The sequence below is a fragment of the Lepidochelys kempii genome, chromosome 1 (assembly GCF_965140265.1).
Source record: "Lepidochelys kempii isolate rLepKem1 chromosome 1, rLepKem1.hap2, whole genome shotgun sequence".
NCBI classification, from domain to species: domain Eukaryota; kingdom Metazoa; phylum Chordata; order Testudines; family Cheloniidae; genus Lepidochelys; species Lepidochelys kempii.
This window is the reverse complement of record NC_133256.1, coordinates 328015584-328040215: the sequence shown is the minus strand read 5'-3', so window position 1 is coordinate 328040215 and position 24632 is coordinate 328015584. Positions and strand designations below refer to the sequence as shown.

Genomic DNA, 24632 nt, shown 5'->3' with positions numbered 1-24632 from the left:
TATTCCTTTTTCTATGCAATGGATCAGATTCTCATCAAAATTAAACCAAGGCAATTTCATTGTGGTCAAGGGTGTTACACCAGCTTGACTAAGAGGAGAATATGCCCTACCTTTCCATAGTGAAAATATTCTTAATATAAGTAACAGTCAGAAATATGCAGGTAAAATATAAAGAAAACTAGAATTTGCAAAAGAAAACTATAGAAATAAATCATTCTTTTTTAAAAAAGGTGGACCCTTACATAACAAAGGAAAGGTTAATTTTGAACGTGGTATTTTAAAAAACTGACATTTACACATATGTTTGTACTTTCTTGGGTTGATCTGTTCATGTCCTGGCTGTGAATGTCTTTGGGGTTGTGGAAATCAGGCATAGGAGTGATTAGAAAGCTTGCCTTCCTCTACAAAAAAAAAAAAAAGAAAAGGAAAATAAAGAATGAAGAAAGAACAAGCCATAGGCAATATTGGGTGAATAAACAGCTTGGGCATAGAGGAAAGGCCTTAGGAAGAAAAGACATCCTCAGATGGTCCCAATACACTCTCAAACTACAGAGTCAAGACTAGGGCTGTGCAAATCTCGCTGGGTTCAGGTTTCAAACAGAGCCCAGCAGTTTGGTTCACAGGTTTTAGAAAAACATTAGCCTCCAAGGGGAACCCCTTACCTCTAAGTTTCAAGGCCATCAGACCCTTGCTTCCGTCTATGTTTTCAAGGATTTTGCTAGGAGGTGGGATAGAAATGAGGTTAACCAGCTTCTGATCTGGGCAGACAACCTCAGCCCAAACCATTTGCTAGCACAGGCCAGGGTTAGAAAATGTCTTCCAAATGGGCTTGAGATTTGATTTATTTTGCACAGCTCTGTCTCAGAATCTTAGATGTCCTCTTTCTCAAGAACTGAGGTAAAGAATTACCAAACTTGAGTTCCTGAAACCTGCTTTGTTAGAAAAAAGTGATGTTTCAGAGGAAATAGAAATTAAACTGCCATTTCTTTGCAGGCAGAGCAAGCAAAAAAAAAATTCTGATGAATATGTTTCAGAATAAAGAGAAGAAAATCTAACAGCCATCTAAAATTTGCTCTTCCTCCGTTTTCATTCTTTTTGTGTAGTTAATGAGACTCTCTGGCATTCATTTATAACAGTCTGCTCCTGATAATGCAGGGCAGTAAGATCATTTTCTTTTTGTTACAGCCAAACTGACATACACAGTATACATATACAGAGTCAACCTTCTAAAACATGACAGTTAGAAAATGTGATCTCTCTTGTCTTTGACTATGGCATTTAGTTGCAGATGGGGTCCAATAACTCTCAGAGATTTGGTATTCTAATGTAGTGGCACAATAATTGTTTAGTTTTCCTCCTTGTTACTCTCCCTAATCACTCTATTTCAAAGTTGCACAAGGACTGTTAAAGGACACACTTACCTGCCTGAGAAAATAATAGTTTGTCCTTGGATCCTGCTTATTTTATTCAGAAAATAGATTTCAGACTTGGAACTTTTAACTTGTAAACTTTTTTGGGACCTCTGGGGGGGCGGAATGTGAAGCTTGTCAGATATTTTGTAGTATGACTGCACCACTATTACTGCTAGGGGCAGAAAACATCCATTGTATATTTATCTGAAACTACTATATTATATTACTATATAGGTATGATTCATCTGAAACAAAAGGTCTGCAATGAATATAAGTACATTTTTTTCCATGTACAAGCATCACTTAATTATTTACAGTTACTGACTGCCAGCAATGTTTGTATGAGGAGGTGCTTAATCGTGCAAAATTTCTCGTCCTCTCTGCTTTTACAAACTATAAAGCCACAGCTAAAAGGTTAATGGACTTCATTTGTCCTTCTGATCATTTTAACTCTGCATGTAAGAGCATCTTTAAAACTTCTAAATGAGCATTGTAACTATGGAGGCAGCAACAGAATAATTAATTGTGATTATTTTTCATTGTATTGCTCCTCCATTCCATAAACATCTTTTGATTATGCTAATCAGTTTATAAGAGGAAAATTATAAAGCTAATCCAAATTATTCTGTATTAGCTGCCTGCTTAAATTCTTTTAATCCAAAGACAAAATAATTTAGTATTGGATTAGACAGCCAATTTTTCCCCTAGATGACAGATCAGCTAATTGAATAGCTCTTGTTAACTTTCTTTGCTGTACAGCTTTGTATTGTTTCTTACAACAGATTCCTCTCTTCTCTGTGGAGCAGAATAGGAGTTTGTGTTTATGTTTGCTTTATCTGATTTCCCTTGAATGCTTGCACAATCAGGTAGATTCCAGTTCTTTCACATCTGTTATGTTTCCTTTCTGTAATATAAACAGCCAGTTGTATTCATGTTGCATTAGCAAAGGTACAGTAACTGATAAAGTCACTGAACAAGTTAAACTGTAATACTTATATGATTTATATTTTAGGAGACCCTTGCCCAGAAAATGGCAGAAGCCCAGGTTCAGTGTCTACACACCACAGTTCTCCTAGAAGTGACTATGCTGCTTATGCTAACAGTAATCATGCTGCATCTAGTAGTAATGCTACACAACCAGAGGGCTTTACTTCACACAGCTTACAAACCAGTGATGTTGTCATCCACCGGAAAGAGAATGAAGGGTTTGGCTTTGTTATCATCAGCTCTTTGAACAGGCCTGAATCTGGATCTACAATAAGTAAGTAAAGGCCTACCTACCACCTGTTGTTTCTTCAAGTTTGAATGGAGTGAAAAAATCCGACACCTAATACCATATGCGTTCGTCACTTGTCTGGCAGAAGAGTTTGTAGTTCTAGGGCTTGTCTTCACTACCACGCTATCTCGGCACAGCTGCATCAATGGAGCTGCACCAATGTAGCACATCTGGTGAAGATGCACCAGTTCTGTCCCATCAACATAATTACTCCACCTCAGCAAGAGGTGGAAGCTACATCAATGGGAGAGCGTCTCCTGCTGACATAGCGTGGTGTAGACATCGCTTTAAGTCCACGTAACTTATGTCGCTCAGGGGGCTGGTTTTCTCACATCCCTAAGCTGCGTAAATTACATCGACTTAAGCGGTAGTGTAGACAAGCCCTAAGAGATGATAAAAGTTGCTTCCCTGGGGAACAGTATCCCTGCCATGGTATGCATAGGAAGAAAGGTTATTCTGTCCTTTGGGGTTAAGAATCATAGAAATGTAGGGATGGAAAGGACCTTGAGAAGACATCAAGTCCAGCCCCCTGCACTGAGGCAGGACCTAGCATACCTAGACCATCCCTGACAGGTGTTTGCCAGCCTGTTCTTAAAAACTTCCAATGATGGTGATTCCTCACCCTCCCTTGAAAGCCTATTCCAGAACTTAAACCTAAATCTCCCTTGCTGCAGATTAAGCCCATTACTTTCTGTCCTGCCTTCAGTGGACATGGAGAACAACTTTGTCTCAAACACTCACTTATCTGCCCAACTAATACGATTCAAAGAGCACTATCCCTCCCAAGGCCACCCTGCAAGGATACCTCTTATTAATATAAAAGCTAACTATTATGGGACAGATTCTTATCAAATGTCAATTACCATAGATCCAGAGTTATACCAATTCACTCCAGCTGAGAATCTGGCCCTATTATTATTAATACAACATAGCGTCATAGAGTTATAATGACAACATTTATTAATGCTAGATACAAAGCATAGGACACATGCAATAAAAATGGACTTTTCACATATGCTTTACTGAACCTGCCTATAGGACATTGCTCAAGCTACTGGAATGCTTTGCGGTGGAGAGAGATAAAGAGGGGCTGATTTCTGTAATCAATGGGACTACTCAGTGAGAAAAGGGTGGCAGAATCAGACGATTAGTGATCATAGCTCAACTTCTGCCTCCAGAGCTATAGTGTGATGGTGACTTAACATTTTGCCCTTGTATGCCAGAAGCCCCTGGCAGGGTCTCACTTTCCCAGGTGATCAGCACCTGTAGCTTCCATGGAGTTCAAGTGAAGTTGTGGATTCTCAATACTTCTAAAAATCAAGCCCCATGAGAATATTTGCTACCTAGTTTGCAGGTTGCAGACTAAACTGAGCCCTTCCCCTGTGACCAAATGGCCCATTTGAACTGCTTTTTCCCCCCATTTTCCAAAACTGTTTTCTGAGGAAATTAATGACAATTCCCCCTTTCTGAGCCCCTCCAATGTATTTATCTGTTTCAATCTGATAAAATAAATGCAAGTTAAAGAAGTACTGGAAGAGTCCTATAATTTCACAATGGAAAGTGATCATGCAAAGTATATTCACAACATTTCATGGTCAAGCATTTATAATATTCTTCATACTATTTCAAATCAACTTTTTTGTTAAATTCAGTAGGATCCTCAAAATTCATACTGTTACAAAACCATAGCCAGTCAGCCAGGTATGACTCCATAGTTATCGTTTTGTTGTACATCATGGCTAACAGGAACTTCATGGTGGCAGATGGGAAAAAAACAATACTTCTGTTCCAAAACCCAGGTCACTAGTCACTGGAGTTAATGGAGAATTTCCTGTAGGTAATAGGGTGTATGACCCACAGTAGAGTGGTCATGATTCTATCAAGTGGAGGGCACTGATATGCATATATACTACACAGTTAATTACAATACATTTTTAATTATAAAGAATTAATTGAAAGGTATTCTCAGAAGTGCAGTGAGAAATATTTCAAATGCAACCCTTCAGGAGACAGTAGAGAGCGGAGTCAAAGTGATCAAATTCCCTGGAACAAAAATGTGTAGCTACTGGAAATTTAGCATTAATTGAAGCGCTTCAAGAGTAGATGAAGAGGGGGGTCAGATGTTGAGATGAGAAATTAACTCATTAAAATAGTAATTGTATCAAACCTCTATGAACTTGAGCAGTTCCCAGATCATGTCCATTTAAAAAAAAGCATCACAAGTTTGAAATAGACAGTGATAGATTGAAGAGAAACATTCCCTTTCAATGCTTAGATTAAGTAAAGGATCTTGAAACTGTGGTGAAATAAACAAACTGAAAAGGATACAAGATAACACTCCAGTCAGTAATGGAAGCAGGTTACCAATCATTTAGCTCCACTAAAATTTTAATAGGGAAGCATTAGCAACCATCTATTTTTTACACCACATATTTATTTGGACAAAGTGATTAACATGTTGAGCAAGAGTGCAAAGCGTACTAACAGCATGAAAGTATTAACTAGATGATATACCACCGTATTACACAAAGCATGGCTTGGATCAATATTTAAATGTATGCAGTTAATGTTAATGTATTCATTTTAAGCCAACCATGGTAGAATTAAAACCCTTCAGTGAAATAGGTCTGGAAGGGAATAGTCTGTAGTATCAAATAGTCATTGTCTCTAGTTTTATTCTTTCAAATAAAGTACTGTGTTTTATGGTCAATTGGGAGAGCCAGTGCCTAGAAAAAGAACAATCCAAGGAATAGTCTCATTGGGCATAACCGTCAGGATGATAGAGGGACTGAATATTTTCTACATTTAATTACGGATTTCTGGCACCTACTTTCTCTTTTCAGAGTAACAGCCGAGTTAGTCTGTATTCGCAAAAAGAAAAGGAGGACTTGTGGCACCTTAGAGACTAACCAATTTATTTGAGCATGAGCTTTCATGAGCTACAGCTAACTTGAAGTGAAAAGCTCATGCTCAAATAAATTGGTTAGTCTCTAAGGTGCCACAAGTACTCCTTTTCTTTTTACTTTCTCTTTATTTTTTTCTTCACTCTGCCAGACTGGACTGTAAGGTTTGACCATTTGGAAGTGTAACATTAATAGTGCAATGATAACATTCTCCTTAGTCTTAATTCCCAGTTAAAATTCTATTTTACGAAAAATAAATTACTGTAAATCCTGGAGGAACAGCTACTTGGTCATATGTAGTAGTGTGAGTTTTAAGTGTCATTCTATTGTAAATTGATCAAACAGATTGTATCCTTATCTGTAACAATGCAGCACATATTATTAATTGTTTGTGATGATGGTTATTATTATTATTATTATTATTCCAATGCCACAGGTGTTGGGCTTATGGGCCCTGATTCTCAGGTCTAATTCTCAGGTCTCAGCATTTGGCACAGGACCCAAGGACAAGATGGCTTTAGGGCACCTTTGCTGCTCTCTAATTCTGGGACCAGCGTAAGTTAAAAAAACGTGAAGGCTTTTGTAATTTATATCTAGCTCCCAGGGGCCTAAAGGACCATTCTAGCACCAGGAATAGCCAGAGCTGCTCCAGACAAATCTCTTTTCCCCAGTCACATCCTTTTTGATGAGGGTTCAATGGAGGATTCCCACTATACTGTTCCTGTATAGCCAGTTAGGCCTATGTTACAGTCCCTTTGCCTCAGCAAGGTGGTATGAAGGGACCAGTGTACCCCAGAATCAGACCCACGGTTCTTGTTCCAATCTGAGTTGCATTTTCTCATAAAAATCTTTATAAGAATTATCTTTGGTGCTGTTTGTTTACCAGATGTATCTGTGTTTTTGTAGAAATTAATCAAATGCTCTAAGGACTGTTTTCTACTCTTGATCTCTGCACAGAATGAGGGCAGGATATAGCCTTAATTCAGGAACAGAATTGTTATTATATAGTTTCCAGGCAATCTTTAGACCTGAGTATATTCTTGGACAAGTTGGTACTTGCTAAAACACCCAACACTCATGGCACATTTCTTCTATGCAGTGAAAATCATAGATATTCTCTCTCTCTCTCTTCTTTGGCAAATCATTGCTTGGAATGTTCTTTAGTTCAGAGCAGGATTATCTTTCACTAAATCACTATTCTTAGATAGGGACAGAGCTGGACTGGAGGCAGGATGTCAAGGGTAGAGTGAAAGAGATTACACTGGGGCAAAGCAGAGTAATACACAAAGTCAGCCATGCTTTAAATTCAGATAAATGAAAATGTATAAATTAGTAACACTGTTTGACCTATACATCGAGGAGAAAATCCTTTACCCAGTGCTGAGCTCAAAGGACCATTCTGGACTCTGGGCAGATGTACATAGGGCAGGTAAAAGACAGTAAGCCTATTCCAGTCTTAGGAGCAATTCTGCCCCTCCACCAGTCAAGACCTGAATTGAAACAAGTCAATGTCTCAGGTCTACAAAATCCAAAGTGAAGTTCATTACACAAGGAGCTGGGTGGAAATACTTTCCCCGCGCCATGAAAAATTTAGATGAAAATTAAACAAAATGTCTTTTTATTGACATTTTTTCTGATTTTGGTCAAGAACCTGAAAACCCAAAACCTTAATATTTTTCAGTTTTCTGCATCTGAAAAATGAACATCTTTTTAAAACTGAAAAGATTTTGGTTTTTGGTCAAAAAACTCATTTTTTACAAAATCTTAATTTTTTGGTGAAAATTTCCATTAAATTGAAAAAGCATTTTCCATCAAAAAAAAAGTTTCAGTGGAAAATCTTTGATCAGTTCTATTCAGTTGTAAAATCGAGTCTCTTTGGAGAAAAAGAGTATAATTTTTGTTTATTCTTAGGAAGATAACCAATGTAATTAATCAAAAATCTGTGAACCAAAGTAATAGTTTTTCAAAAGATTCTGTGTCATTTTCCCTGTCAGTTGAGTGTTTGGAGACCATAAATATGGTTTCTCATTTTCATTTTAGACTGAAAGCCACCAACTAACAAACACTGATTCTAATTTTATTATGAACAACTTCCAAAAAGAAATACTGATAAAAACAGAGGGTGGAATCCTGGCTCCACTGAAGTCTATAGAAGAACTCCCATTGACTCCCCAGGAGTTCAACAAAAACACGGTAATGTTTCCTTGACAGATCCTGATCCTGCAAACTCACACACATGAGCAGTCCCACTCATTCCAAATGGACTAGTCATCTGTATGTTTGCAGGACTGGGCCCACATATATTAAAGAAAATGGTGTGGGAAGCATTCTGCATGCTCTGTGCTCCAAAGATATTGCATGGCCAGGTGAGCAACTGAAGCCTGAGAATAACAGTGAAGAATTTTCAGTAACATTAGCAGTCTCTTTTGTCTCACTTAAGCGTTTAAAATTGTTTCCCTTTTTTTTATTTTGTAGGTTTGTCATTTGCCTTGAACAACCAATTTTAGCTTCAAGCTTTGTAGAGAAACTTAGTTTTGCAGATTAAAAGGCAAACAACCAGCCAAAAAATAAACTCTTAAAATAAGTAAAAATCGAAATGGAAAACTAGATTCTTTGCTCATAAATCACAAGTATGTTCCACTCTGTAATCACATTGCAGGTGTTTTTTCATTGCTCTTTTCAAAGATATCCAGGCAGGGATAGATGGACATCTTACATTTCAGATTTTCAGCTCTTAAAAGCTTGGAGATTTGTCAGAGGTGAATCTTTCTCCTAGGTTTCAGAGTAGCAGCCGTGTTAGTCTGTATTTGCAAAAAGAAAAGGAGTACTTGTGGCACCTTAGAGACTAACAAATTTATTTGAGCATAAGCTTTCGTGAGCTACAGCTCACTTCAAATGCATCCGATGAAGTGAGCTGTAGCTCACAAAAGCTTATGCTCAAATAAATTTGTTAGTCTCTAAGGTGCCACAAGTACTCCTTTTCTCCTAGGTTTGGATCCTGAGGCACCTTGTTACCCACTAAGAAGTACAGGTGAAGTGCGGGCACAAAGAATAGTCTCAGATCTCATACACACAGGTTCATCAGTCAGTCAATAAAGCTGTTCTTTATCTCAAAACCCCAAGGAGTTCAAAGAAACTCTAAATCTGAAGTTAACTTTTTTATAATACTATTTTCTGTAGTCATTCAGACGCTTATCTTGGATTTTATAGGTGTCAGTTAAGCCTGCATTTTGTGAGAAACCAGAGACCTCTGTCTGGCTGTCTCTTATTTAGGTCTGCTTTAAGACATGTTATAAATCTAATAGTCATGGGCACATAGTGATCATAGAATCATAGAATATCAGGGTTGGAAGGGACCTCTGGATATCATCTAGTCCAACACCCTGCTCAAAGCAGGACCAATCCCCAACTAAATCATCCCAGGCAGGGCTTTGTCAAGCCTGATCTTAAAAACCTCTAAGGAAGGAGATTCTTCCACCTCCCTAGGTGATATGTCTTCATGTTTCAGCAGCACCTCCTTTGATGCTATACTGGAATAAGAAAACCATCACAAATGTTCACAGAACCCACTTGGGGCCTTTTTGACGTATTATTTTCTTTATAAAAATGTTTTTGGTAATTTCTGTACTGAAGCATTATTTACATAATTATTAATTATGCTGATTCTCACAACCTTGTGCCTGGCACAGTAACATTGACTCGAGCATCACCGCTTCTCCGATTTCTCTGGAAATAGTTAATAATACTTAATCTCCACACATAGTTTACTGGAAACTCTTGCTAAAGAAATCAGTATGTTAGGTGCTTTACAGATAATGAACAAGCTCCATTCTTGGAAGAATTTGCAGCCCAAATACACACATACACAGAAAGACAGGAGTGCCCAGGACAACAAATGGAGTGGATGACTGATTACATTCAGCATGTGTTGGTTACACAATTTTTTGTGAAGAAGTTTGCCCACACTTTACAGTAGGGAGAATTAAGAGCTATAGGCCTTTTGGAAGGGGTTTATTGTGAGGAGATCACTCTGCAATAGCTACACTCTCTTTTTAGCGTGCTTATTACAGGATTTCAGGGGATCGACAGAACCAAATACCAGTCAAACTGATCTTTTTTTATTTGAAGAAACCTTATGAAGAAGCCTGACTTGCAGTAACAAGGAAAACAATGAAATGCAACTGCTTGCACTGCCAGAATGAAGTGATTAGACTTTATATTTTTATAAATGTGAGAAAACACTGCTAGTAAGTGTTTATTAACACTAGGCAAGCTTACCTCCTTCCCTCCTCCCCCCCGAACAGATCACTAGGTTGGTCCCACCCTACCCTGCCAATTCCCACAGATCAGTTGGAGGCCAAGGCCTTCTGTGCACAGGTTCAGCAAGCATGATGAGGTTGTTACAGAATTTAAGTTAATTCAGTAAATAACAGATTTTTACATTTATTATATTCTCCAAATTAAAACCTGATGTGCTGGGGCCTGTTGGTTGAATGAAAACTCTTGCACCTATAGCGAATTGAGGACACAATAAATATTCATGTGATCAACTGTATAAGCATATTAGAAAGGACAGCTGGCTCAGGAGGGCTCATTTGCTTGGTTTAGTTTCTGTTTCCATTTACATTAAGAAAATATGGCAAGAAGTTATTATCTGCCAGAGGATTTAATAGATACAGTAGAGGTTTGATTTTTTTCCCCTTCATGTGATCACTTCTGATATTTAACTATTGTACAAGAATAAATGTGAGAAAATAGCCCAGTGACTTTTTATACAATGCTATTTTAACTGTTCGGGGAGGGGGGGTGTAGAGAGGAAATGAGAGAACATTGCATGTATAGATGCAAGAAACATTACTTGTTGGTAACACCTGCTTGTAATGTTCAGCTGTTTACAGGAGGCATGCTGAGAAATTTCTTGGAGCGCAGTATGGCTCTTGTGAATGGCTCTTGTGAATCTGAGTCAGTTTATAAAGAGAGCAAGAGATGGAAAGAAAAGAGGAAAAAGCAGAATTTTATTTAGCACCTAGGGTCTATTCTGGCCTTGTATATGCGCATCGAGCTGAAGCAAGCATATGGATCATAGCATATAACCAACTCCTGGATTTTTATTGCCCTTTCTAAAACATTAAATAAAAAAAACCTTTTGTGGCAGAGGTACAAAAACATGGCTTTGGACTAGTTTTATCTTTAAAACATAGAAATATTATTAAATATCTTTAAAAATAAAATAGTTTACAGATGGCTGTAAATAAATCAGTTAACTAAATCAGATCTTCCACAATTTTTTAATCAGTGTTATGTTAAAAATATGTCCTATCCCTTTGACTCCTAAATTCAGAATTCAAGACCTCTCTTGATTTTCCTTAAATTTGGTTGGTGCTAGTCATCACACTGTGCCAGGACAGACATCCAGCACTGGTATAGCAGTGGTCCTAGGCCAATTTGTACTCCTAAAGCAAATGCTTCAGGTTGGCCCCTTCAGTGACTTCGTTGGCCAACTTCAAAAATTCTGCAAACATTGCAGAGATGCCACCCTCTCTAATTTTTTCATAGTCATTCTGATTTTAATGTAATTATGCAATTAGTAATTCGGGTTTAAATCTACTAATTTTGCAAGCTAAAGCATGTAAAAAAATATGTGCGTGTCACGCACCATCACTGGGGTCCAACAAACACAGCAAATGGAATGGCCACTGGGGCACTCTTCTCCACTGCACCCTGTGGCACAGGCACAGACTGCACAGTGTGGGTCTGATAGTAGGCAAGCCATAGAAAATTTGAATGGGGTTGAAATGCTTTTGGATTCACTGCCCAAGCCATAGGCTGCATGTTGCATTCTAACTACCGCATGTGGACCGTGCTGGACCAGCAGAGTCCATAGGGGGCAGTTGGAGCACAACACACAACCTGTGGCTTGTGCTATGAATCCAGCACCACAAAACCCTGCTGACACTAGCCGCAGCTTGCTGCTTATCAGGCTCTTACTGCACAGTCTGGGGGGGAGAGAAGCTGGAGGGGCAGGAGGAGGCCTTGGAGGAGGCAGAGAAGGAGCAGTGGCAGAGGAGAGGGGGGGATTATCCCAGGAAGGAGGTCCAGTCCCAGGACTGGCCAAGGTAATTAAAGGCCTAAGCAGCATAGGAGGGCAACTTTCCTAGGGCAGTTCCTCCCCTTCTCCCTGTTTGGGGGTGGGAGTCAGGGGCACAAAGAGCGGGGATGGGCCCATTGCAGGTTCCCAGAAGTCAAGCCTTCAAGCAGGCACTCATTTTTACAAAAGGGGCAGTAGAAACGTCAGGTCCCTTATGAGCACATTTGCCAGCATCCACGTCTGTAAGATTGCTATGCTCCAGTGCAAGCTTCCCAGTCCACTTTGGGATCTGGGGTTATGGCTTCACTCACTGGGTGGATAATTTTTTTAATGGGAAAGCAAAATACAATTTTTTTCACTAACCCCAATCAGCATGATAAAGGGCATGTGTGTGGATTTTGTGCCCAAGGTAGTGAATTTTCACAGTAATTGTGCAAAGCTGCTGAGGTGGCACTATTAATATTTTACTGGTTACAAATGTATTTGATATTCAGTATTTACTCAGAACCCTTTTTGACAGACCCTCTATCACAGACACTAAATAGAACATTACAATGTAAATACATTAAAAATTGGAGGTTGCTCTGGGCATGCAGTTGCTAATTATAGCTTGTCTTGTTCACTGAACTAGTTCTATTTTGTAATGGTTCACTTAATTACAATATGTGACTTTATTTTTAAAGGGAGATTTGTTTTATAGGAACCTCGTTGCTGGCATGGTACCACATCTAAAGTACCAGCTTTGTTTTATTGTTTGCCTGTTTGGTTATGTAAGTTTCCTATGTTACTACAATTTTCTTAAACTTTTACAGACTTTTAGCAACTGCATCTCACAATGCCAAGTTTCTGCAAATGTCACCAAAAGCAATAATTTTCTGACATAACAGACTTGTAAAGTGAAAACTGAATTTTTTCTCTAATCCAAGTCTGGTTGTATTAGCCTGTTTTGCTGAGGGTTACCTACAGCAAACTAGCAAGGTTGTTAGAGCAAAGAAAGTTAAGCGAGAGAAATGGCAATAGCCGAGATGAAAGGACAACTATCAAACTCAGCAAATAATCCTTACTAGCTATAATAAGATTATTTGTTTTATGATATGATAAAATACATCATCTTACTTTTAATAATTTATTTTGTTTTGAAGTGCTTGGCAAGTTAGGATAATTGCAGCCACCTCTAGGACAGAACATGGCAGTTGCTTAACAGCATAGAGCAACATGGCAAAACAGCATAAAGCTGCTAACCTACAAAGAGGTCTACAAGCACAAGCCCTATTCCCTGACCAAATCAATGGGACACTGTGGGGTGGTTAAGGGCCTGTGGTTTAGGATCCTTTTGCAGGATTGAGGCCTCACTCAGGAAATAAAATAAAGTATCAGACTGAAACTGCAGTAAGGGCTAGTTCCTGCAAGGTACTGATTAGCATTCTAGCACAATTCAGTCCAACACAGCTTCAACCATGTGAGTAGTCCCATTGAAGTCTATGGAACTACTCACGCAGTGAAGCACATGCTGAAGTGTGTCACTGGATCAGAGCCAAAAAACTCAGCACCTTGCAGGATTGAGCCCTAGATGCTCAACACCACTGAGTGAAGGCAGAGGAACAGCATGGTCTGAAAAATAAATAAATGTATTAACGGGACCTGAAGAGCTTAAATATGACTATCACGTCAAAACAACTGTCACTTTTTGAGAAGACTTCAGAATAATGGGGGGGGGCAAATACACCCACCTGAAGAGAGAGAGCGTATTTCGTATATTATTGTTACATTAATTTAACATATTCCTAAATATTAACCATACACTGACCTATATAAAGTATATATTTCATCATGAATTTTCACCCATGTAGGTTATACACTGTGGGATCTGATAACACAAAGAAAGTTACTTACCCTCAAAAGAAAACTACACAGGATCTTTTATAACTCTTTACAATGGGATGAGCATGTATTCATCCACATCCAAAGGGAATGAAAATAAAGTGGGGCTCTTAAAACCATGTGTCACAATATTCCCCATGACTGCTGCAGGCTTGGACATCTGCAAAATATGAATTACAGTCTGGCTGCTGCAGTGATGAGAGATAAGAAGATAGAATTCTCTTTGCGGAATGTATCTCAGACTACAGAGTCACTGTTGTTCAAAAGAAAAATATTTGGAGAGTTGCTTCCACTTAATTCCTTATACAAAGGCGTGAACAGACTAGTAAAGAACTTCAAAGACCAGTGGAAACATTCATTCCCCTGCTAAAGTGTTTTGTGCATTTTTCTTAAGCCATAGGTTCCAAATTGTTTTGTTTGGACAAAAGTAACTGTCAAGAAGCGAATTAAGAAAAAAAATAGCAGTTTAACAAAAGCTTAATTAAATGGTACATATTGGAGAGAATCTTACAGAGAATCCCCCTTCCCCCACCAAAACGTCCCCAGCTGGATATTAGGTGACAACACAATGTACCAAAGAAGCATCAAGATAGAAGCATTACATCATCAGAACAGAACTCTCATTGCCTTTTTTCTACCTTGTTAGGCAGGACACTGTTTCTAACAGCTGCCGAAAGTCACTTTTTCCCATTTAACACATAGCACTTAAGTGTAAAAGTTTTTCAATGGTGTGTAAACCTTTAAGCAAAAAACCAAACTCACCTCTGCCTCCCAATTTACAATTAAATTAGACTTATTTCTCATGTCCAGTATCCTTGTTATCTCCAGCATCAGGCCTGGTTACTGTTTGGATGGGAGACCTCCATGGAGTAGCTTAGTGAAGTTGCGTTAGTTATTCAATAAAAGGCACTCTTTCCTCTGAATCAGTACCAAACCAGTGACCCTGCATAGCTTTATGGGACCCTATGCTATTGACAGTATCATCTCTAGGTTAGAAATGGCAAGCACAGGAATTTTAGCCAGGGTATTCTAGCCAAATTCCAGCCTGGATAGTCCGAGTAGTTTCTTCCTACTTAAATTTCCCAAAGGGGGCTGCTTTGCTTTCTGATCTTAACTGTTGTATACTATTGCTCTGGTAATTTGATACAGCTGTGGCATTCCAGGCCAGAGGTGGCCACATTTCACTCACAGGTTAAATTATTATTGTAGATGCAGTATATAGTTTATGAAGTGATTTGATGCAAAAGGTACTTTATAAATGTACATTATTTCACTGTCAAGTTGCTGTTTTATTCCTTTTGGGTATCTAGTCTTCCATCAGTATACACATGTGGAAGTTATGCAGAATAAACTCTGTATTTTTGTACAAAATGAGATTACTCATAATTTATTAGATTTTTAATGTAAAGAAAGGTTTCAAACAAAGTGCCACCCTGTGGGTACTTATTTCCCAAGCAACAGTGCATTCTGCAAGTACCCGAGTTCATAGAATCAGACGATTAGGGTTGGAAGAGACCTCAGGAGGTCATCTAGTCCAACCCCCTGCCCAAAGCAGGACCAACCCCAACTAAATCATCCCAGCCAGAGCTTTGTCAAGCCAGACCTTAAAAACCTCTAAGGATGAAGATGCCACTACCTCCCTAGGTAACCCATTTCAGTGCTTCACCACCCTCCTAGTGAAATAGTGTTTCCTAATATCCAGCCTAGACTGTCCCCACTGCAACTTGAGACAATGGCTCCTTGTTCTGTCATCTGCTACCACCGAGAACAGCCGAGCTTCAGCCTCTGGAACCCACCTTCAGGTAGTTAAAAGCTGCTATCAAATCCCCCCCACCACATACACACTCTTCTCTTCAGCAGACTAAATAAGCCCAATCCCCTCATTCTCTCCCCATAAGTCATGTGCCCCAGCCCCCTAATCATTTTTGTTGCCCTCCACTGGACTCTCTCCAATTTGTCCACATCCTTTCTGTAGTGGGGGGGGGGGCCCAAAACTGGACGCAATACTCCAAATGTGGCCTCACTAGTGCCAAATAGAGGGGAATAATCACTTCCCTCGATCTGCTGGAAATGCTCCTACTAATGCAGCCCAATATGCCGTTAGCCTTCTTCTTCTAATTGTGACAGTATTACTAAAGCTATAGCTAAATTTGTATTCTTGACTGAAGCATAATGTTAAAGAAGCACACAGTCTGACTGTGGATTGAGTTTCAGAGTAGTTACCTGTATCTTCAATTCAGAAAAGTAATGATTTGCTGCATTTCAGAAAGGGGTCAAATGGCATGAATAGTGTTTTCCTCAGTAATAGAAACAAAAGTTGCATTGGGGGTTTGTGAATTGTGATTGCATAAGAGATGTGCAAGGTGAGTTTATACGATCACCTCAGTGAACCTTTATAAAAGGAAAGGGAATTTTAACTTTGTTTTGTGGACACTGTGTATTCTGAACACATCACCTGTTAACAATTCATTTTATACTAGCAGTGAATGCTAAAATATTTGTAAAAATGTTTGTAAATGTATCTTTTCTCTGTACAGTTCTCTTTAGTTGCTAGGATAAAAAATATAGATTTTAATAAAGAAAACAGCAATAAAGCAATTGTTCTTCTGTCCCAGTCTTTTAACATCCAAATAATGGGCCAGATCCTTAGCTGATATAAATAAACATAGCTTCATTAATTTTGTAATCTAGTCCAGTTCTTTAAAAAGTAGTTTAGGGAGGCCCAATAATAACTAGACCATCTGAATTTTAGGAATCATTGTTAGTTAAATTTGAGTTAAAAAACAAAGCACATAACGAATAGTAAATTCTAGGGTTTGGTTTGTTTCCAAGTTTAAAACCTTTTTATTTTGCAAGTGTCATTTTCAGGAGTTATTAGGTTTTAAATCAAAGCAGATAATTTTTCTAAAAGACTAGATAATTATAGTACTCATATGCACCACTAATGACCTCTTCCATACAGGTTGCTCCATTCAGATTTGACACTAAACTTCAAACTACACTGTTGACAATGGCAGAAATTCAATGGTCTCTTTCAATGTTCTGGAGACTGGGGCATCTCTTGACAATTGGCCGTAGGAATTCACGCCGCTCCTTTATTGCTGTGGTGCTGGCTGATGTCCAGTGGCCAGTAGGAGGCCTTTTATTAGCAGACTGGATGATAGCCAGCCTTGAAAATATTTAATTTAGGAGCCTTCTGATCAGTTGGTGGTGCAATGTAATCAGCAAATGACTCAGATAAGATTGTGAATTGTGACTCGCCATCAAATTGTGACTCGCCTGATTTTTAAAAAATCAGGAGGAGATTTTGTGTTTAACCCTACTTCTAAAATTTGGGTTCCGGAAAAGAAATCCTGCCAGTTTAATTCTAAACCTGGAACCGTTAATAATAAACCACTTAGTTCTCCTCAGGAACTACTGGCTGCCTTACTCTTCAGTGGGAGGAAGGATGGTCCAGTGGTTAGGCCATGAACTTGGGAAGCCATAGGTTCAAGTCATTCCTCCACCACAGACTTCCTGTATGACCCCGGGCAAGTCACTTAGCCTTTCTGCCTCAGTTCCCAATGTGTAAAATGGGGCTAACAGTACTTCCCTACCTTACAGCAGTGTTGTAAGGATAAAAGCCCAGACATGGTGGTGCCCAGACATGTGGTAGTGAGTGTCATGTAAGTATAGTATAAGAAACAGATAGTTCCTTAGCCACACAGATTTTGAATAGAAATCCAGTTGTCAAGAGATGTAGAGATGCTTGTTATCAGTAGTTACCTGCCCTTTGCATATGAATAACACGATACGACTGAGTAGCTCTTTACCAAACTGTTCCAGGTACATCTCTGGAATAAAGAAAAAGGGAAAATTATGGGTTACAGCCCAGTCAAGGAGTCCTTTTGCATGTTGGAAAGGATAAGTGGGATTTGAAACTGCATAGTGCACCTGATTTCTAGGAGCAGCAAATTATTCCCCCACAAAATGCAAACCCTGTAACAATGAGAGCGGGTTGCATTGCTGTTGTGCCATGTCCATGGATCATCATTTCTGTATTCCACGTCTTGGCTGGCCTCCTCAGCTTAGACACAGAACAAGAAAATGTGAGGGGGAGAATGAGACGGAACTCAGAAAGAATGAGCGAATGAAGGGGAGGGCAGCAAAGTGAGAAGCAAGTTTGAGCTGAAAATGTTATAAGATTACACTTTACATTTGTGTCTATGCATACTGCACATACATGTTACGCTGTAACCGCACATTCGTCCTGACACGTGAATATGGAAACGCAGTAAATCCCTGGTATGATTTGCAGTATCTTGAATGCATCTATTCAAATTATTTTCCACAGTAAAAAATATGTTTTGACTATAAAGAACATAATCTCTAGGTTGTACTTTTATAATAAAATCTAACAATAAAAGAAATTCTGTACACTGAGAGGTATGTGGCCAGGTGTGATTACTATTTATTGTGCAAAATTTAAACCTTTCACTGTTGCTTTCTCCTGCCATTCCCCACATCTGTTTGTTTCGCCCACTTGTAGCATCTTGTCCTCTGCCAAGTTTGTAAGCGCTCTGAGGCATCTGACTTCATGTCTGTACAGCATCTGACACAAGGAGGTACTGAACCCTCACTGGGGCCAATAGACACAATAGCAATACAAATAATAACTGGCTCTGTGCACCTGTTTCTTTGTTTTTAATTTACCTGGGAAATTCTTGAAAATGTGGCCATCTGTTTTTCTGTGGATACCACTGCCTACTGCAACATTTGTTAACTATAAATATTTTTCCCTGTCTAGCTGTACCCCATAAAATAGGGAGGATAATTGATGGAAGTCCTGCTGATCGCTGTACAAAACTAAAAGTCGGAGACCGGATCTTAGCTGTGAATGGCCAGTCTATTATTAACATGCCTCATGCAGATATTGTGAAGCTAATTAAAGATGCAGGTCTTAGTGTAACACTACGCATCATTCCTCAGGAGGGTAAGTAATTGAGCCTTAAAGCCCAGGAAGAAAGTTATGTTACCTCCAGTTAGTTTGAAGCGTTTTTGTTTTGAAGCTTGTATACGCAGTACATAAAGGTTACAGCTGCAACCCTAGAACTAGCTAGAATATTATCTGAATGCTTGAAAACAATCTAATTGTGGATGTATGTTTCAAAGAACTTCAAGAAACCTGATGGCAGAGGGAGTACTGCAGTGGGTATGCTATAGACTTGTGGAAGAACTGCCTTCTGACATGGGTGTAAAGTACTCACTGAAAGGCCTGATTTTGAGCTCACTCCTTTTTATATGATTGAACTCCACTGACTTCAATTGAGTTAGTCATTATTTTCACAAATGTAAGAGAACAAAATCAAGTCCTTAGCCAGTGGGAAATAAGTGACTCACAAACTGCCATCTTGTGTATTCATTTATACCTGTAGTGAGTGACTGCAAAAACGGATGTAAAATGCCACCACTGGAGTAAAGGGAGAAATTTGCTTTGATACTGCTTTGCACATATATAAGTGACTATGCAAGTTAGGGGAAAACCAAGCTCCAAAGGGCTCAGTTTGTCAGATGCAGACAAGGTAACAGACTCATTATTGTTGGCATCACCCTACAAACCAATCAGTGCAGTTTCTTTGATGTGAGCTTCGTGTAATTTAAGTTGAAAGAGCTGCGGTGCTAGCATATGAATTCCACTGCATTAAAGAAACTGTGACTTTAAGTCCCAGGAGCAGGATTCTAGTGTGGATAGGAATGTCAAATACAGAAAGCAATGAGATTACTTGCTGATCTGTGTGCTATTTAGATGATCTTCAGCTCTGTCGGTGCTCTCAGCTTAACTCATACTGAGTATAATGCTCTTCTACTAGTATATCGAAGAAATTGGCAGGCACTGGCCCAGGGTAACGCTACCCCTACTTCAGTGTGAAGAAACACCTAAATGTACAGGAAGAGCACAGGTCGTCTCCTCTTAGCAGATACTCCGTAAAGCATTCACCCATTCCAAATAGCAATTAGATCCATACGTCCAGTTCAAATTTATTCAGATGCTTTCTTTTGTTCAGAAAGAGATTTAAAGTTAGTGGCATACATTAACCAGAGATCTGTTTTGTAAACCTCTTCAGGCATGGGTTATATAGTGTATAATCCATGCTATGCCATTTAAAGCAGCCTTGTGTAGGCATTTAGCTAACAAAAAGGTATACTAGCAAATAGGTCCACCCCAGTGACACTGGTTAATTTACATAGAAAAGAAAAAGCAGAGGCACATCTGAAATGTTGAGTGCTGCACCACAGGCAGACTCTGGAGCTGCTGGTTCTAGAGGTTACAGCAACAGGTATCATGAGACTTGGATTCTGTTCCTGGTTCTGCTGCTGACTCACTGACACTGGGCACGTACTTAACCTCAAATGTCAGTTTCCCCATAAATAAAAAGAGGTAACAGTATCTAAAAGCTTTGTGAAGTGCACTCAGGTGAAAAGGTGCTATAGAAATGCAAAGCACTAGTATTAATGTACGATTTGACTGGTGTCTATGAGTGTCTGGCGTAGGCATGAGGGATCATATTTTCAAACCAGCCTTCGAAATTTTGAAGCACAAATCACACTTGCACATGCAAACTGTACTGTTAGACATGTAAATATGCAATGTACACACACCGGTGCTGTTTGTGCCTTCAGCCTCAAACTTTTTGGATGCAAATTTAGAGGTATTTTTGACAATTTGTCCTAAATTAGACCAAAAAATTAAAAAATTAAATGATCCTAAAAGTATCAAACTTTGAAAATAGTCATAGGTATAAAATAATCAATTGTTATGGAAAGTTGAATAAATAGGCAATAGGAAAATGTTAAATTAACAAAAAAGCCCTAGATCAAATTAACTAGTTAATAGTAATGCCACTTAACCTTACAAAAAGAACTAACAATGGCTCAATAGACAGCTGTTGAGGACAGTTTGTGTGTGTGTGTATATGTACATATATATATATATAAATATAGATATAGATATGAGTCTAGAAGTACATGTGTGTGTAAGGGTGTGTGTGTGTATATATATATATTACACACACAGCAACCCTTTTAAAACATGTGCTGATTTTTTCACTGATCAGTTTGAGTCAGATCGTGGCCCCACTTGTCCAGCTGCAAATGGGAGGAAGAGCCCACTCATGTCCCTACACCAGCTATGTACATTGTGTGTCGTAGTAGCTAAGAATAAGTATCTTCTGCAGAGCTGCTGTATCCCCTCTTGTGCTTGTGAGCAGAGCCCAGACCCTTTCTGCCTCCTGCCCAGCCCACACACACATATAAAAGTACATCCCAGATATTAGGGGAAATAATCTGTACCATATATAAGCCTAGTGCAGGGTATTGCTTCTTCCCTCAACCTGGAGCAAGGGGAAACCTGGAGGCAGATTGGTCTCCCTTGCTTGTGGCGAAGCCACAGTCTAGCACTTTATTTGTATGCTGTATGCCTTTCCCTACCCTTCTTCTTTTTAGATATTGGGTTTTGGGGAAAGGACTGGGTTTCTACAGTGTACAGTTGTAGAGCTCCTAGGACATTTTGCATGCTGTTGTGATACAAATGATAATCAGAGTTGGTTAATATGTATTTATAAAGGTTGGTTCCACTGTCCGTTACCCAACCTGACAGCTCAAAACTCCATTTGACTTCAAAAGCAGCAGGAGCAAACAAAGGCATTTTACATCTTGTTGCAAAGTTTGTCATCCCATCACTGTAATGAAAGCAGGAAGATTCTTCATTCTCCCCAAATGAAAAGTTTCCAAATATCAATATTTATAAGGTTTTAAAAGAAACTATGAACCACAGCAGCTCTTTGCCCAGTTCAATTGAGTTTTAAATGACAGATGTGTCAGCCAGAGTTGTAAAAGTGACCAAGATTACAGATCTCAGAGATCAAATGAAGTCCAGTAGGTTTAGATGTCTTAAAATCTAATTATGAGCCAAGATAATAAAAGCAACAAAACATAAATAATTGGAGGTAGAGTGTTACAAAAATTATTATTGTCTATCTTTGCCCTTTATTAAATGCCGCACTGTGACAGCTCTTTAATCTCCAGCTTCCCATTATGCAGAGCTGAACAGTCCAGCTTCAGCACCAAGCTCAGAGAAACAGAGCCCCCTGGCACAGCAACACAGCCCGATGGCTCAGCAGAGTCCAGTAGCACAGCAGAGCCCTGTAGCACACCACAGTCCTGTAGCACAACCACCACTTCCACAACCTCTCCAGTTACAAGGACATGACAACAGGTAAGAGCAGCTGCTCCCCATTCTGCTTCCTTTAGGTACAGTTTGAGACCTGATCCAATCGAGCTTCTCTCTGTTTCTAACTACTGTGACCTATCATGTTACCTGTTGCCAATATTCGAGTGGCAACATTTATAAAACATAAATTGTGGGTGGGATGAAACTGAAAAGTGTCGTTCACCTACATGTGTGAGAGATGTCGGTCTACACAAGGATCAAAACTTTCCCGAAACAGGGAGCGCTGTGTTAAAACTTCAGATTCTCAGAACTATTTACTGGCATGATATTTTTTGCCAGAGAACTAAATTATGTTCCAGTATCTCTTGCTCATAACTTCACTGCTAATAAACTTCATTTTTATGTTCCTGACATTTGCGAAACACATTTATGTCAAGTATGCTCTTGGTGAAATGGCCTTCTTTTTAGCCCTCACACCTACCTCCATGTCTTCTGCATGATAAAGCACAGTTGTCAATACAATATTTTTCAGTTCGACAACAGATTTTATCTACAGCAAATTGATTTTTCCCCAGCTGATTTCTCTCAATACATGTATTTTTGTGTGTATACAACTTAGTTTATCTGTGAATGAAATGATACAGTGTATTACTTAGTGAGCTGAGAGGGAATCTAAAGTGTTGTGACCAGCTACATTAAGACCAGAATGTATTTGAAATACATTTAGGTTGTGGAATAATACAATAGTTCTTACATTATGTGATTTTCCATCAACATTCTTTTGTCATTGGATTAATTTGGGGCTTGTCAAATAAAACTGATTACACTGTCGGTCTTTATGCTAAATGTGACCGAGTAATGTACCTCAGCCAGACCATGACCCATAAACAATAAATGCCAGTGCCAGAGTCTCTGCATTTTATTGTAGATCAGGTTCTATGCCCTGTAAATCACCTGTGCTTAATGCACAAATCCTATTTACTAGGGCTGTCAAACAATTAAAAAAATTAATCGTGATTAATCACGAGATTAAAAAAAATTGTGATTAATGGCAGTTTTAATTGCACTGTTAAACAATAATAGAATACCATTAATTTAAAGATTTTAGATGTTTTCTACATTTTCAAATATGTTGATTTCAATTACAGCACAGAATACAAAGTGTACAGTGTTCACTTTATATTATTATTTTTATTACAAATATAAATCGTATTTTTCAATTCAACTCATGCAAGTACTGTAGTGCAATCTCTTTTTTGTGAAAGTGCAATTTAAAGATGTAGATTTTTTTACATAACTGCACTGAAAAATAAAGCAATGTAAAACTTTAGAGTCTGCAAGTCCACTCAGTCCTACTTCCATGCTGATGACAGACGCATGGAAGCATGTCCTCTGGAATGGTGGTAGAAGCATGAAGGGGCATACGAATGTTTGACATGTAAATACCTTGCAATGCTGACTACAAAAGTGCCATGCGAACACCTGTTCTCACTTCAGGTGACATTGTAAATAAGAAGTGGGCAGTATTATCTCCTGTAAATATAAACAAACTTGTTTGTCTTAATGATTGGCTGAACATGAAGTAGGACTGAGTGGACTTGTAGGCGCTAAAGTTTTACAGTGTTTTGTTTATGTATGTAGTTATGTCACAAAAAAATCTACATCTGTAAGTTGCACTTTCACTAAAGAGTTTGTACTGTAGTTCTTATATGAGATGAATTGAAAAATACTATTTCTTTTATATATCTTTTTTACAGTGCAAATATTTGTAATCAAAAATAATAATATAAAGTGAGCCCTGTACACTTTGTATTCTGTGTTGTAACTGAAATCAATACATTTGAAAATGTAGAAAAACAGTCAAAAATATTTTGAATAAATTTAAACTGGTATTCTGTTATTGTTTAACAGTGTGATTAAAACTATAATTAATCATGATCACTTGAGTTAACTGTGATTAATTGACAGCCCTAATATGTACTTATCCAAAATGCCTTTCTCCTCCATTTCTACCAGTGTCACCAATATAGATATTTCTTGGGAGTAATGGATGGGTTTTAAATTCTGGTCCCCAGTCATCTCCTGCACTCCCGGGACACTGGGTCTCATGTAGCTGGGGAGTCTTTCCTCTCTCTTATGCACACAGTGCATGAGATGGTGCTGCCAAGAGTTCATAGAATCATAGAATATCAAGGTTGGAAGGGACCTCAGGAGGTCATCTAGTCCAACCCCCTGCTCAAAGCAGGACCAATCCCCAATTTTTGCCCCAGATCTCTAAATGGCCCCCTCAAGGATTGAACTCACAACCCTGGGTTTAGCAGGTCAATGCTCAAACCACTGAGCTAACCCCCCCCGAGTTGAGTTCTCAGCAGACTCCCCTGTGCTACACCACACAGGAAAAGACAGCCCATGTGCCAGATTGCAAGGGCAGTCCGTGAATTTTGGCCCTGATACCCATACATTCAGTGGCATTGCAACCATGCAGCGGGAGTGGCACTCCAGACCGTACTGTTTGAGTGACCTGCCATACTGATTTAATTCAGGGCCACTGTTTAAAAAGGGGTCAAGCCATGCCCCCCTCCCAGCTCCATGGCCATTTTGAGCAAGTGCAAAAACATGGAGTAAGCAGCGATGATTGCACCCCCACAGTCGCGCACTGACTTATACAGTTTTTCAAGTTCCTTTTCCTTACATTTCATTAGACACTTGCCTGACAGTGCCAGCTCCAGAAAGATGCATGCTTCTCTTCAAGTAATAACTGTAGAACCCAATCCTAAAAATGCTTTTCAAACCCCATCAGAAGTCCCATTGACCAGCACAATACTCGATAATAAATGTTTGCAAGATTGGGACCTTAGTTTGT

At 38.9% G+C, this 24632-nt stretch overlaps 1 protein-coding gene across 20 annotated transcripts in view; it reads left to right on the top strand.

The window, feature by feature from the left end:
- MAGI2 (membrane associated guanylate kinase, WW and PDZ domain containing 2) overlaps positions 1 to 24632 on the top strand; it is a 1187450-nt gene that overhangs the window by 1101003 nt on the left and 61815 nt on the right. For 14 of the 20 annotated variants that reach the window (XM_073328600.1, XM_073328602.1, XM_073328598.1 and 11 more), the window contains 3 exons: positions 2425 to 2673; positions 18347 to 18532; positions 21625 to 21814. In XM_073328600.1, the coding sequence (XP_073184701.1) occupies positions 2425 to 2673; positions 18347 to 18532; positions 21625 to 21814 (625 nt within the window). The remainder of the gene's footprint in view (positions 1 to 2424; positions 2674 to 18346; positions 18533 to 21624; positions 21815 to 24632) is intronic. The other 6 variants (XM_073328605.1, XM_073328601.1, XM_073328607.1 and 3 more) reach the window with 1 other exon arrangement.